Genomic DNA, 15470 nt, shown 5'->3' on the forward strand with positions numbered 1-15470 from the left:
TTTAATTTCCTTCTTATTTGCGCATTTGATTTTGCTTTCTTTGTTTGAAACATTCACCCATGTGCCACTTTGATTAGTACGTACGTACGTACGTAGATGTTCATGCTTATAAACCCTATGAATAGGCATATAACTAAGATGCTTATAAACTCTTCCAAACATGATTGAATGTAGGGTTTTAATTGTCTTGGTCTCTAGTGTTTTTGTATTAATTTTGTGTATTTAATTAGTTAGTATCCCGCATGTCAGGCACGGAAAAATTGTATTTCTAATAAAATAAATAAAAACTTACCAACTATTTTAATTTTAAAGTATAAACAATAAATAATCTATTTTCTTTTAAGTAAGTTACTAGCTATAGAAACACAAAAGTACATATTGAACAAATTAAAAAATAAATCAAAATTATTCTACAAAACGAAGCTATACTTGAATACTTTGTAGGTGAGTCATATATAGAGGCTGTTTCAGTTCACACATCTTTATATGATGAAGATAAAAAAAAAATTAGCGTAGTTGAGGGCAGGACAAGAACAGGTAAAAGACAAAGCCCAGTGGACAACTATCACATGAAAGACAGAGAAAAAGAGAGATGCTTTAACCAAAGCTTGAATTAATTAGCTAAACAAGTGAAGGAATGTGGGCACACCGAACATGGAAAGCAACTAGCCAGCAGTTAATTATTATTAGTGGTAATTAATTAATTTATGACTCATTTGCCAAGAAAAATTAATAAGTAATTTATAATTCAATGTGTGTACATATATGAGCACTTAGTACAGTTTATTATATATATATCGAATATTGTAGGATAATATATGAGTTGTTTTAAATTTAGAGAAATTCTAAGTTAATAGAATATAAAGTAAAATATATATGTATTTCTCCAAAATCGCTTTCTTATTCTCTTCAAAAATTATTTACAAATGAAATACATAATGGGGGATACAAAAGGGTATAACATAATAGGTATTAAAAATGAATATGAAGAGGTGTATGCATTCATATACATATTATATATAATATGAGTTTTGTTTTGTTCAGAGTATGTTTTTATATGCATGTATTTGTTTATACATATAGGCAGGCATGTAATTAAGACAATTAAACAGATGGATATATGGAAAAGGAACTTACACGAAAAATGTAGGAATTAGACAAGAGTTTGAGGAACGTGATCATGGTTACATAAAATGGGCCAAGTGTCATGTGCATAGTAGAGCTCGCGCAACGTCAAGTAGATGACGATGTTTGCTTTCAACTCTACCGTTATATTGAGGAGTGTAGACACAGGAAGTGTGATGGATTATCCCCAAGGTGTTAAAGAGATCACGACAACTCTGGTTAAGGAATTCGGATCCGTTGTCGGATCTTAGGATTTTTACGGTTCTGTTAAATTGATTGTGTATGAGATTAAAGAATGTTTTCAGTGTAGGAGTGACCTGACTTTTATGGTGTATGAGATAGGTCCATACTGCGATTATGATTATCCAAGATGGCCAGGAAATAGTTACAATTTGAAAGAGTGGGGGTCCTATAGGGTCACCAAAGATCTACATGTACGAGGTCAAAGAGAGCAGCAGATTTTGTATTATTACAGGAGAAGGGAGCTCGTGTTTGCTTTGCTTTATGACAAGTTTCACAAGATAGAGTGAATGAATCTTTATTCAAATCCAGTTCAGGAATTTGTCTCAACACTTGTAAAGGCACATGACCTAGTATATGGTGCCAAAAGGAAGCATTACAATCAGTAGAATATGAAAAGGAAACATTGAGATGGTAGGTCGTAGGTCACTGGTTGAAAGAGGAGGCATAGTCAACACCCTGTTGCTGGACAACACATAAGTTCTTGAAAGGAAATCCCATAACCAGGTTTCTGCTAATTACTTTCCTGCAAGACACAATTTGTTTTAGTGAACTGGAAGAGGTAAGAGCTGTTGCGACAAAGCTGAGTGACTGAGAGCAAGTTGACTGAGAATGAAGGAATGTAAAGAACATATGTGAGAACGACCTCATCATTCAGATGCACCTCACCAACGTATGGTGCAATTTTCTTAGTCCCATCAGGTAGAACAATGGTATATGTTTGTGAAGGTTTAGAGTAGGAGTGGAAAAGAGTAAGATTAGCACATATGTGATTGGTGGCCTCAGTGTCTCTTATCCAGCAAGTCAGATTATTAACAGAGGTTTCAGAAACATTACCAGCAAAATCACCGTCATTGCACACAAAATTGGTAGAGCTGGTAAGAGGGTCTGATGGCATCTTCCCCTTCTGCATGGGTCTGATGAGGTCGCCCATGAGTTCAGCGATCTTCTTGGTGGGAGCACGACCTCCTTAGTCTCTGTTGCTACCCCAGCAAAGCCTTTGACACCTGACCCACATCCCTTGCTCCTTCTGTTATCACTCAAAGTCTTATATCAATCTGGGGTCCCATGAAGTTGGAAACAAGTCTCCTGAGTGTGTCCAGGCTTGCAACAGTGAGTTCAGTTCGTGGTCAGCTTGTCCACAGGCAACCTCCTCCGGTTTGAAAGTTTGTTCTCGATTTCCCGTCTACCATCCTTGAATGTGAGATGGTACGCCAAATGGCCAGAGGAGTCGCCTATGTTGCTATGAATCGATCTCTTTTTCTCTACGGTGTACAACATTTAGAAGGCTCGCTCCATGTTGGGCAATGGATCTTACATTAAAATCTGACTCCTTTCGGCATCATAGCTCTCATGAAGCCCCATAAGGAATTGTAGCAGCTGAGTCGCTTCATCCTTCGCTGCAATAGCTTTGTTGACTCCACAGGAACATCCCCCATAAGTACAGCTTGGTGTCGGGGATAAACACAGCAATTCGCTTCATAATTTCTTGATCTTCGTCATGTATGATGTGAGCACATGTCTCCCTGAGCAATGGATACTATTTCCCATTGGAGATGGTAAACCATAGGGCCATTGCTTCACCCATATCTGGCCTGAATCTCAAGCCATGACTCTCGCAATGAAGATACATACATAAAACCTTCTATAATATCTTTGGAAATTGAATTCCAAATCCAAGAGGTGACCATTAGATCCACCCTCCTCCACTAATCGAAATTCTCAGACCCCATCGTACGCTTGGGAAAGGTGTCATTAATGAAACCGATTTTCATTTTGGTTCCCAGTGCAACATATACTGCCCGGCTCCAGGGCAAAAAATTCGTATCATCTAAAGGTGAGGAAGACGAAGCTAGGCTGGAGTGTTCCGAAGGATGCAAATAAAAGGCATCCTTCTCATGTTGAGGTGTTTCCGGCGTGGTGCTTGAATCCGTCATGGTGTGGCAGCGGCGAGTTCAGATCTCGTATTCAGAGTCATTCACAAGGAAGACTCTGATACCATGTTGAGATGTGTGTGGTTTAAATGTGAAGGAGATAAAGAAGCAGCCATTGTAGAGCAAATCCACTCCAAATTTTGTATATATTCTTCCAAAAAACTTATGAAGTGATACAAAGGGTATATATACACATTTGGGCATAACCTCTTCTAACAAATCTAACAAATATTGTTACAGAAAAATAGTTAAAATCGAATCTATCCTGTATCTAACGAATCTGTACCAGAATTCTCTACGACCTCAAGGCCAGCGATTTGATTTTGGATATCTCTGTTACCATCAGCGACCTCCTGAGGAGCTACCTCTGGACGATGTGGTCGAACAGTTGAACTCTCAACAGTATTTATATTCAATTAGAATTTTACAAAATGAGACCCTCCATGATATTTTGCACCATCACTTTGGTAGGTTCTTATATTATTTCATTTATTCTGTCAAATTAGTACTATTTTTTCTTTTAAGTATCATATAGTAAAAATACAATCCAAAATGAATTATCTAATATTAATATTAAAATAAAATCAGTAAGTCAAAAGTCACTCATTTAAAAATTTTTAATAGTACTTCTAATTCAATAAATTTGAGATTTTTGTCTAAAATTTTCTAATGTTATTTTTACTTTTCAAGTTTTGATTAGTATTTAGATCTTACTCATTTGCATTCATTATAAATTTTACTTTGCTTGGTAAATCAATCTTCTAGAAAAGAAATATTTTTAAGTTGTTTCCTAGTAAATTAACCACATTAAAATATTATTTGCCATTTATTTTTAAGAATATATTATTCATTCCCTAAGTAGTTTAGAGGAAGTAGGAATGCCAAATAATTTTCTTTTTGTCAGAGTTTTGCTCTTATAATTATTTCTTATTCATTATTGGAAAGACTGTCCCAAGTAAGCGAACAAATGTCTTTTCATAATATGAATCAACACTACATGCGGATCGATGGATTTGAAGTTATTGGTTTCAGATCAGTAGTAACAATTTCTATGGATTCATCTGAATAATTCTAAATTCAAAAGATTTTTAAATCCTTCAATTCTAAATTAAAACTATATTTTGTTAAATATTAATAAATATTAAATTCCTCTAATATGAAGTCTTTTCAAATCTTTTCTACCAAATTTCAATCCAAATATAACTTTAAGGGATTCTTTATTTTACATATTTAACAATCATATCTTGTACTTACTGATATTATCTTACCTCCAAGACATTGTGGTAAAAATTAAAAATACACAATCCAAAAATTGTTATTTATAATTAATATTAAAATAAAATCAATTAGTTAACTATTTTAAGTGTTTCAAAAGCAAAATTGATATTTTTTCAAAAATATCATATATGATATTTATTCTTTATTATATATATATATATATTGAAGTTTAGATTAGTATTTTTTATATATTATTCACATGTTATTATTTTAATTTTTATTATACACAGTAATTTTTTTTTCTTAAAGTATTTAATTAAAATATCTTCTAACAAATTAATCGTGTCAAAATATCATTTCGTATTTAATTTTTTCTATTGCATTTATCATTGTCCAAGTAGTTTAGAGGAGTATTAGCACTATTAAATATTTTTTTCTTTTCTGATATAATATTATTCTTTGATAACTAATTTTGATTAACTATTAAAAAGATTAAGTAAAAATATGAATATCGTTTCACAAAGGATCAAACACTTGAAAAATTCAAACTAATATATATATATATATATATATATTTGTCTTTCTGTCAATCTCAACATTTTATTTTTGTAATAATTATTAAAATCATCCGAAACCACACTTTTAATTTTGATGTTGAACTTGACCATTTGAAAAGTTATTTTAGAAACCGTCAATGTCCATTTAAATTGCTTCCTCAAAACATGAGAGAAAAAGAAAAACGAAAAATTGCTTCCTCAAAACATGATACCTCATCAAATATGTACAGAAATATTCACTAACAACATAGTAGTAAAACAACTACATAGGATCTCACCGGATCACTTTTAGGCAAAGACATATATATCACAGCATGACCAGACATATTGTTCCCCTGTTTCTAGTTTCCTTAATATCGTTTCTCTTAACTACTACAAACATACTTGATTTTTATTTACAGTAGAGGCCAACTTTTGCCTTTTTCATTGATGGCTGCTAATTTCCTCCAGAACCCACGGGGCTCATACTTGGAATTACTTGAACCCGAGCTGACATGTTATGAAGCAAATCCACGACTTTTTTGTTAGGCAAACTCTTTCGTTGAGATCAACTTCACCGGCAACTTAACTGAAATAACAAAGAAGAAAACTTGAGCAGCATCAACCATATAGAAAAATATGCAACACACAATGGCATGCAAACTATAGGACAGCCTATACATATCTCTCTCTTCCTCTCCGCCAGTTTCTAACCAAAAAGCAACCTTTGTCCTTATCCATTTCACCTCTACCAACTTTTTCCCTATTTAAAAATCAAGAAATGTTGAAACCATTTTATTATCCTTTGTATAATTCAAACCCAAAAAGTCGGTCCGATTCCTATTAAGCCTTCACGTTCTCAACATTCTAATGTGGAAAGCAATAGGATTATGAATTCCGAGGCCACTTTAAACATGACGGATGCAATTTGGAGTTGAGGCCTGAACGAGAAATAATACTCCAATCTTTTTGTAGATTTATTCTCAATTTGTTCATTATGTTAGGTTCTGGTCCCATGTTGCGTGCTCAGAACTTTTTGTTTGTTATACATTTGCATTTTTGAATGAATTTTACAAAAATACCATATGTTTATATCATTGACATCTAACATTTGAAGGTGTATCACAAAGATAATTGTTGGAAAAATCATTATTACACAATCTTATGAACTTCAGAAATAAAATATCGCATACTAAATTGCAAAACAGTTGAGATGCCAATCTAATTATTTGTTTTAAAGTCACTTGTATGTCTATATATATATATATATATCTTAAAAGACTTTTATCATTTAAAAAATAATTTTATGTACTTTTTTGTAGGTCTAAACAAATATGGTGATGAATGCAATTTGCTAAAATATAGAAAATTGAATGCAGATTAAATGTTCCAAAAGAACTGCAAAAACTGTTTTGAATCCAATTATTCTTATGGAAATAAAAATCAATAACAAATTTCCCTTGAAGTCCAAACACATGAGTTTTCGTGCATTTATCCAAAAATAATTAAATGATATACCCATGACAGAAATTATTCGAAACACTGAAATTTTTTAATAAATAATTTGAGAGAAATTACCGCAATTCAAGCTGATTTTGAGAACATGAGTTGATACGACAAGAAAAACAAATCTTTGAGTAAAAGAGAAAAACTTATTTTAAGAACATTAGGTGAAAACAAAAGAACACTCCACAAGGAAAACAAATCTTTTGGGAAAAAGAGAGAAACAATTTTTCTAATAATACATTTTGAGTTATCAAAACTTTGTGTTTCTTAAAAATCATTGATGAAATCTTGAACGTACGCAATATTAAAAAAAGGTTTACCAAGTATCTTGAAAAATAAATTTTGAATTGGCATCTAAACAACCGTTCCACGTTAGCACAACATTTAATTTTCAAAGTTCACAAATAAAATAATTCATGATTGTATAATATAGATTTTCCAACATACTATTGTGTAATACACCTTCAAAAATAAGATGTTAATAATATGAACTAATATGGTTTCTGTAAATCATACAAAAATGTCAAATGTATTAACAACAAAAAGTTTTAAGCAAGCGCATGAAGAAAACCCAACATAATAAATGAACCAAGAATAAACTCACAAAAAGATGAAATATTTGTTCTCCAATTTAGGTCTCAACTCTATACTTGCGCATCATTCACATTTTGAGCAGCCTCAAAAATCCATAATCCTATCCTTTCCAAATCAGAATGGAGAAAGCATGGCTTTGCAAAGAAATCGGAGCAGCAAATTTAGGTTTGAATTATACAAAGTGTAAAATCAATGGTTTCAGCCGTTCTTGATTTCAAAATATGGGATAAAAATCAGCAAAGAAGAATTGATAGGGTCCTTTGGCCACTTTTCAGTTAGAAACTTGAAAAGAAGAATACGAAGATATGTGAGGCTACCGTTAGATTCTAAAATGTCATCAAGAAGCATAGTTTGGCAGGCTGTTCCAATTGAGCATTTAAATCCTTTTTAACCCTTTCAATTTCCACACAATTCTTGTAGATATCTAGCAAACCAAATTCAAAGTCTAGCCTTCAATCTTTTAATAAACGAGTATGGAAAACCTATACTAACATATACGCTTCACTTGTAGAATCAAATATAAATGCATGTTACATGTATTACTTGAGAGTGATGTATCAGGTAAGGCGACACCCTTTATTAATTGAGCGCCTATATGTGTTAGGGCTAAAGAAAACAAGATATCACCTCCAACGTTAGTTCAATATGGTCCAATTTTATTTGGAAATCTCTTAAAATTTCAGTTTATATGTACCGACGGAATTTCACCAATAAATAAATACTCATCTTACCTATTCAATGGGTTCTGGGACCCAAAACCTGTCGGATGAGTTCACAGCTGTATATCTTCTCCCACATATAAGTAAGACTTGCCAACATTCAAGATATACACGAAAACGCAAACAAGGAACAGTAGCAGAAAATAGCTTAAATTAAGTAAAACTGAAAATTATATCAACTCTTAGCCTGGATTCTATAACCTGATTGCAAAAAGCTTTAGAGCACCAGAAAATATATATGAACAGAACTTGTAAAATCTTAATGGATGACTTCACACAGCTCTATATCTTCTCCCACATCTAAGCAAAGACTTGCCAACATTCAAGATATACATGAAAACGCAAACCAGGAGCAGAAGTAGAAAATAGCTTAAGATTAAGTAAATTGAAAATTATATCAACTCTTAAATTGGAGTCTATAACCTGATTGCAAAAAGCTTCCGAGCACCTTAAAATATATATGAACAGAACTTGTAAAATCTAAATCACGGAGTATGAGAAACAAGCACAAACAAATTGTTTCCTCTCCTGAAGTTTTTTTTTTCTTTTTAATTGACAAGGGAGCATTTCCCCAGCTGCTAATATAAAATGCAAAATGCAACTACTGACCAACGAGAAAGAAAAAAGGCATATTGATTGATTGTATCGAAAACATACCATGGCTCTGTTGGATGTAGATCCACAGATTTTACTCTTTTGGATCCACAACAACCCTCACTCACACATCAAAACGAATTGTTCAATTTAAACGATTTCAGTACCTTGATTTCCAGTCTGAGCGGCTGCAACACTACAGCAGAAGAACTCAACACCAAAAACAAACAATCATTAGCAGAATATCAGAAAGGCTCGGATATTGTACAATATTTAGTGGTTTGATCGCAGTCATGGCATTTAGCTAGATAAACCAAATAACATCAGACAGAGATGAGAGCAAAACTAACACTAACCTTCTCCACCACTTCTTTATCGATTGCACTTTTTCCAAGATCAATTCTTGCTTCTGAAATCCAAGAAGAAAACAATCATCCATACATTTATGACCTCCCAACATTTTCTTTCAACTACCAAATATACAATATATGAATTTTGGGCTAGATAAACCAATCCATACAGGTACAAGAGATTCGTCTAATCATATCCATGTCTCACCTTCAAATACAGCCTTAATGCTGTCAACCCGAGCTTGCCACTTGTCATGTTCAATAGCCCATCTAAACCCCTAAAAGCATTGCACGAGAAGTGAGACTACATATACTCTTGTACAAATCAATTCACATCATAACACCTACCTGAACACCAATTATATAGGCAGCCACCGAATAGCGAGTATCAACAGCAGCACCAAACCATGCATGCATTCCTGCATGATGGAGTATCATGTTAAGAGTTGCACATTTAAGAAATATTGATTCTTAGATAATATCATCTTAGAGGGAATTGACCTCACCTCCAAGTGATTCGCCGGTAATTCCTATCCTTGAAGGATCCACATCCTCCCTTTGTGTGAGATGATCCGCCAATTTTATTAAGTCCCAAACCTGACAATAAATTGTGCATGCAAGTATGTCAAATAATGTCTCAGTTCATCAGTCTCTCAAATACATCAAGACAAAATAGGAACAATAAGATGGTAGCATACTAGCATCCTTCAAAGTTTCTAGAACAAATTGCAGAAATGGCAACAATACCATGTCAAATGTGAAAGGCATCGTATCGCCTTTTTTCCACGATGACACCAGAGCCTGCATTACAACAAATATAAATCCATCACGTGTTTCTGCGAACCTTTAAATTTCATTATCATGTCAAATAAGCAAAAATAAAGATCCAAAGCGCACATCTCGGTAAGTTGTCAAGTTTCTTGCACGCTCTCCATGGTAGCGAGAATCAATTGCTACAGCAATATAACCCCTTGAAGCATATGCCTGAACCATTGAAAAATATGCATGGATTAAGCTAGAGTACTGGTTAAGGCCTATGCATCTGAAAATATAACCATCCGATACCTCAAGTAAAAGCCGCAACCACTCTTTACATTTATGTGTACTATGCAAGAAAACAATTACTGGCCTTCTCTTCAGATTGTTTTCTTTCAATTTCAATAACAGCAAGAGGCAAGCGCCCTTGCTCCCCTGGCTGGTCAGGAGTTTTTTTGAACAAATGCAATTAAGTAAAGAAATATAACTATCAGTGTATCACGTGCATAAAAATAATGATCTGCACAGCAAGACAGGCACAATCGGAGATGAAACAATATTTGTGGAAGTGACTTTTGTATTGCTATGATTGCCATCAGTAGCATCTAGTACCTGGGAAATCTGGAAATAGGTTCCGAGAGAAATATAGATTTGATACCCAACCCAACATCACATTCCCACGAACACAGAAACAAAACGACTCACCATATTTTACAGTAAGCTCTGCAATTGGGGGAACCCAAGAGATCCGAGTGTAAGATTGGAGAGTGAATGAATCAAGAAAACACACTTCGAATGCAGAGATCGAGAGAGAGCGCGTATTAATATGTCTACACAGGCATCCTTGTATGTAAGGTCCCCCTCCGCAGACCACAGTAGTAATCCAAGACATACAACAGAACCAATGTAGTAATTGAAATTCAAGAACCTTGAAATAACAAAGATAGACCTTCAGAAAGACAAAAAGAAAGAGTAAGGCCGTGTAATTCAAGAATTCAGTGATCTTGAGAAGTACTCATATTGAATCTTCCGTTGGGAAGACAGAGTTCTTTAACCAAGGTACTATTAATTTCAGAATGCAAGAACCCATAATTCAAGAAACTTAGAAAAAATTATATTAATTTCAGAATGCAAGAATCCATAATTCAAGAAACTTAGAAAAAATTGTATTAATTTCAGAATGCAAGAACCCATAATTCAAGAAACTCAGAAAAAATTATATCAGACTGAGAAATACCTTAAGAAAGCTGAGACCGAGGCTGAGGGCAGTCCGCGGAGGCGGGCGGGCGGGCGCCCGAGACGATGTGGCCAGACGCCGCTGTTAAAGAAGAAGGGAATTTTCACTATTTTCTTCTGCAGTATTTAGAATTTTCAAATACTGTCCATAGGATGGCCCTCTTTTATAGCAGTCGCCGGCGCGGGAATTTACAACGGTAAGATTTGTTTCTTTCTTTTTCTTTTTTTTTTTTTTCCTCTGAAAACACGCAACGGTAAGTTGGGAAGGATGAAGATGAATGTTCTTTCTTGATTAGGGTTTTTGGTGCAATTCTAAATAGTGCTGCACTCATTAATTTGGTTTTTCATTTATATCTAATAAAACTGTTAAACACATAAGTAATTGTTTAAATTATGAAAAATCTATAAAATTAATCAATTGTTTAAAAAAATTATTTTCAAATTATAGAAGCCTGAAATTTATATATCATTAAATATTTAGGTTGCAAAACTTTGACAAGTCGGACGTAGTCTATTTATCTATTGAAAAAAATCTTATTCGAATAAGATTTAGTAGTTTAGTCCAATCAAATCGATTATAATAACAAGTGTGATATATTTACGTTTATGATTGATCACTTTTATCGAAATATACATTAATTACATAATAAGTATATTATATTTATCATATAATTGATTCAAGTGTGATCAAACACAATTTGAGTTAGCAGTTTCTTTTTATGATAAACTAATGACTAATTGCTTGTTCTTTGCCTTAAACTAATTTATTTCCCTACAAGTAGTTAATTCTTCAAGCACTTTAAAAAGCAGTCTCAACAAGCTGTTATTATAATTAAAAATGAAAAATGTGATGAAGACTAATTAACTACGATGGCATACAAATATGAAACAATCAAATACATATTACGATAAAAAGTAAACTCTTACTAGAATTTTAAATCAGTCCAAAAACTCTGATCAAAATCAGTTCCTTAATCTGTTGCATGAAGTAAAATAACACGAAAGAAAAACATAGTGAAATTTTCTTTACAGATTTTTTTCCGGATTACTACATTAAATGACCTGTTTGTCATATTGTTTCTAGGATTGGACTTCCTCAGGTTTAATGGTTGGGCTGCCAGTAGCAAAGATCAGTTTTCTCCCGTTGGATTCAGTGTTATCTTTCCTGCTATGTTTAACTATGCTAAGGAACTAGATTTAACTCTGCCCTTAAGCTCAACTTTAGTTGATTCATTACTTCACGTTCGAGATTCAGAAATTAGGTTCGTTAAATTTTAGCGTTTTGCTCTTCCACATAATCTTCTTCTGTAATAAGAAAACCTAACTTAGTTTTTAATCCAAGTGTTTGCTGAAATGGTCTTATTAGATGAAACCGAAACCTGGAATATGTTGCTGAAGGACTTGGAAATTCATGCAATTGGAAGGAGATATTGACACGTCAAACAAGTAACGGATCGTTGTTTAGCTCACCGGCTACTACTGCAGCTGCTTTGATTCACTGTCATGATGATAAATGCTTTCAGTATTTGATATCGGTTCTCAAAGTTTTTGACAGATGGGGTACTTCATGGAAATCTTATACCTGGTTTCTGCAATTTTGATTACATGAAACTTCACTCATAAAGTTTATATTGATTGTTCTTTGTTAGTCCCTATTATGTATCCTATGACTATATACACTCATCTCTGCGTGGTTGACACCCTGGAAAGGTTGGGAGTAAGTCGGTATTTTGGACATGAGATTGGCTGTATTCTTGATGAAACGTACAGGTGAGTTTGAAACTGTGTATGTTCTACATTTGTAATGCGCTGCTTGCTCATATAATCTGCTTCTGACTAACAGGTGTTGGCAGGGGAAAGAAGAAGACATCTTATCTGACATTAAATGTCGGGCCATGGCATTTAGACTTTTACGAACAAAAGGATACAATGTTTCTTCAAGTTTTTCATCCATTGAAAAATTTGAGACATTACAGATTCATGGGTATACTTTGAGAAATCAAGCTAATTATTTTTTCTTTCTCGTCATGATTTAGATGAATTGGCAGAACTTATTGACAGAGAACATTTCTTCAATACGGTTGGCATACAATACAGTGGTGTAACCACAGTTCTTGAGCTCTTCAGAGCCTCACAGATGAGGATATACAAAGAAGAAGCCATTCTTGAGAAAATTCATGCTTGGACTAGTGCTTTTCTGAAGCAGCAGCTGCTAAGCGGAAGTTTTCTGGACAAGCAATTGCATAAACAGGTGACAGATAAGAATTAATTAGCATTCCGGAATAGGTTAGATTAATGATTGTTCTGCCCTTCTGACTAACTTGCATAACTTTCCTTCTGGAAATTATAAGGTGGATATGACTTGAATTTTCATGGTACGCTAGATGGAGTTGGAAAAAGACGAAGCATTGAACTATATGACGTTCAAAATGTTCAAATTCTGAAAGCATATGTAAAGATACCAATTTATGACTGCAATATCTAGAAAGCGTTAGCGTCAATCATACATCGCTGGTTGCAACGATCTTTACTCCATGTGGCTTTTTGTGTTTAGGTGCCCACAATTCATAATGAAGATTTTATCCAATTCTCTGTGCAAGTTTTCAGTATTTCCCAGGATCAATACCAAAAAGAACTTCAGCAAATTGCGAGGTATACTATCACCATGATAGATCATGAGCAAATGAAATCTTTATTACACTAGGAAACTAACATATTTACCTGCCAATATAGAACAGGTGGTACACTGAATGCAGGTTGGACTGCTTAAATCAAGGAAGGAACGCATTACAAGCTTCTTATTTTCTGTCAGCTGCGGTTATTGTCGATCCTGGATTATGTACTGCCCGTATGTCCTATGCTCAAGTTATGGTTCTTGTAACTTGTTTGGATGATTATTTCGATCTTTATGGATCTAGAGAAGAAAGCCTCCAATTATCGAGTTAGTACGCAAGTATGTTTTCCGTTTCTTCTTTCATTTACATTGATAATAAAATTATCTGAAGGGACGAACAGTACAAGAATTCTCACACAATATTCTTGGACTACATATATATAGCTGGGATATGCAGCCAGCAAAGACTGACCTCTCTGAAGAAGCTGAAATTCTATTCACTGCACTATACAAAACGGTAAATGAAGTTGCAGCAGAGGCTCATGCCACTAGCTATGTACATATATATTAGTTCTTGATACCAATGGTTGGTGTTATTCCATTTTTCAAGTTTCTGGGCGTAACTTGTGAGTATCTCATGTCATGATTCTTTTCTCTTGTCTTAACCAGTGGTAGAACTACTAACAAACTCTGCAAGAACAAAGGAACCTTGGAGCGACAGCAAAATACCAACCCTAGATGAGCACTTGTCTATTGCGTGGAAAACTATTGCTTGCAAACTTTGTGTTCTAACATCGATCCAGTTTCTAGGGATGAAATTACGTGCAGACATGTTCACATGTGCAGAGCTCACTAGTTTGTGCAAGAACGCTGCACTGGTTTGCCGACTTCTCAATGATCTCAAGACTTTCAAGGTACTTAATATTTTCATTATCATACTTATGAGCTTAACCGTTAAACATAACTAAATGAGACAGAAAGATACAATGTCATTAACATGATCGACGATGTTTGGCAGAAGGAATACGCCAAAAGGGTACTGAACAGCGTGAGTGTGCAAACAGTTGAAGTAGCCATCTCAGAGGAGGAGGCCATTTTAAAAGTAAAGCAAATTATAGAAGATAATAAGAGAAAAGTGCTGTGGATGGTTTATCAAAGAGAAGGAAGCGTTGTTGTCCCGCGAGAATGTAAAGAACTTTTCTGGAAGACATGCAAGATTGCTTATTTTTTGTACTCGCACGATGGAGGCGATGAATTCACGTCTCTGCAGGAAATCACTAAGGATATGCAATGCAGTGATCTGGGAATCCCTGGTGCTTCCTCCTCAGTCAAGATGATCCGAGCAGCACCAGGATCAGAACAATATTTCTACTGGATTCACGTTTCTCTGTATTTTGGGGAATAAGGCACATCATGCACCATCAAGCATTAAGGGCCCTTACAATTGATTCAAAACACAGAATAAAAAGGGAAACTGATGCACTATGAATTTCATAATTCAAAGCAGCGGTATCCACAATAATATCGATAGACGATGTTTCAGACCCAAGGCGACCTATCAGAATATTGTATAATGAAAAAATCAATTATTTCAAAAACAGTTATCTTGTAATATATTGGGCAGACTGGGCCATAATTATACAATAATTAATAATTGATGATATATATACATCTAAGTATTATTCAAGTTGAGACTAGTACGCCCAACCTCGGATTACAGATTACTTAATTTTAATTTAATTCTCAAATTAAGTCATATGGCATCTTTAATTAACATGGGCTAATATAATCATGACATCCCATGCGAGAATTGGACAACTATTGATAGGCATACGTACCATCCAATGTTATTACATGTAACTGCAGTACTCAGTGTATGTAACATGACATACATAGTAATAGACTGATCTCGCCATACTAACCGAATCTCCTTATTTTAAGCACACATAACCCACGGTGGAAGAGGATGTTGATGCTCCACACTTAACTGGAATAACCTTGAGGGGAACTGTCCTACGGAGAGCTATACCGAACAACTCTGCACAGTA

General features: G+C 34.3%; 1 protein-coding gene and 1 pseudogene across 2 annotated transcripts; one reads left to right on the forward strand and one right to left on the reverse strand.

The window, feature by feature from the left end:
• Positions 1-5264: 5264 nt before the first annotated feature.
• On the reverse strand, positions 5265-10280 carry LOC148786762 (uncharacterized). Its single transcript, XM_088886263.1, has 11 exons — positions 10246-10280; positions 10185-10193; positions 9882-10011; positions 9714-9800; positions 9564-9617; positions 9323-9413; positions 9165-9235; positions 9025-9094; positions 8823-8875; positions 8634-8676; positions 5265-5642 (listed from the first exon to the last, which is right to left on the reverse strand). Exons 1-11 carry the CDS (start codon positions 10278-10280, stop codon positions 5599-5601), a joined length of 687 nt encoding a protein of 228 aa, XP_088742389.1. The 3' UTR covers positions 5265-5598.
• A 1605-nt stretch (positions 10281-11885) lies between these two features.
• LOC105165081 (nezukol synthase KSL3-like) lies at positions 11886-14971 on the forward strand (annotated as a pseudogene). The gene is made up of 11 exons (XR_016067910.1): positions 11886-12070; positions 12175-12368; positions 12458-12578; positions 12652-12749; positions 12845-13063; positions 13163-13260; positions 13363-13460; positions 13547-13761; positions 13867-14012; positions 14098-14336; positions 14441-14971. The product of XR_016067910.1 is annotated as a nezukol synthase KSL3-like (transcript).
• Positions 14972-15470: the final 499 nt, after the last annotated feature.

The sequence above is a fragment of the Sesamum indicum genome, linkage group LG10 (genome assembly GCF_026168435.1).
Source record: "Sesamum indicum cultivar Baizhima isolate 11 linkage group LG10, ASM2616843v1, whole genome shotgun sequence".
In the NCBI taxonomy this organism is placed as follows: domain Eukaryota; kingdom Viridiplantae; phylum Streptophyta; class Magnoliopsida; order Lamiales; family Pedaliaceae; genus Sesamum; species Sesamum indicum.

Excerpts from the sequence above, each read along its gene's own strand:
- LOC148786762 (XM_088886263.1), bottom strand. The coding sequence starts at position 10,280 with ATGGTGAGTCGTTTTGTTTCTGTGTTCGTGGGAAT. Across the intron at positions 9,414-9,563 it reads TGCCTTTCACATTTGACATG|GTTTGGGACTTAATAAAATT; the intron begins GTATTGTTGCCA and ends ATTTATTGTCAG. Across the intron at positions 8,677-8,822 it reads ATAAAGAAGTGGTGGAGAAG|TTCTTCTGCTGTAGTGTTGC; the intron begins GTTAGTGTTAGT and ends TTTGGTGTTGAG.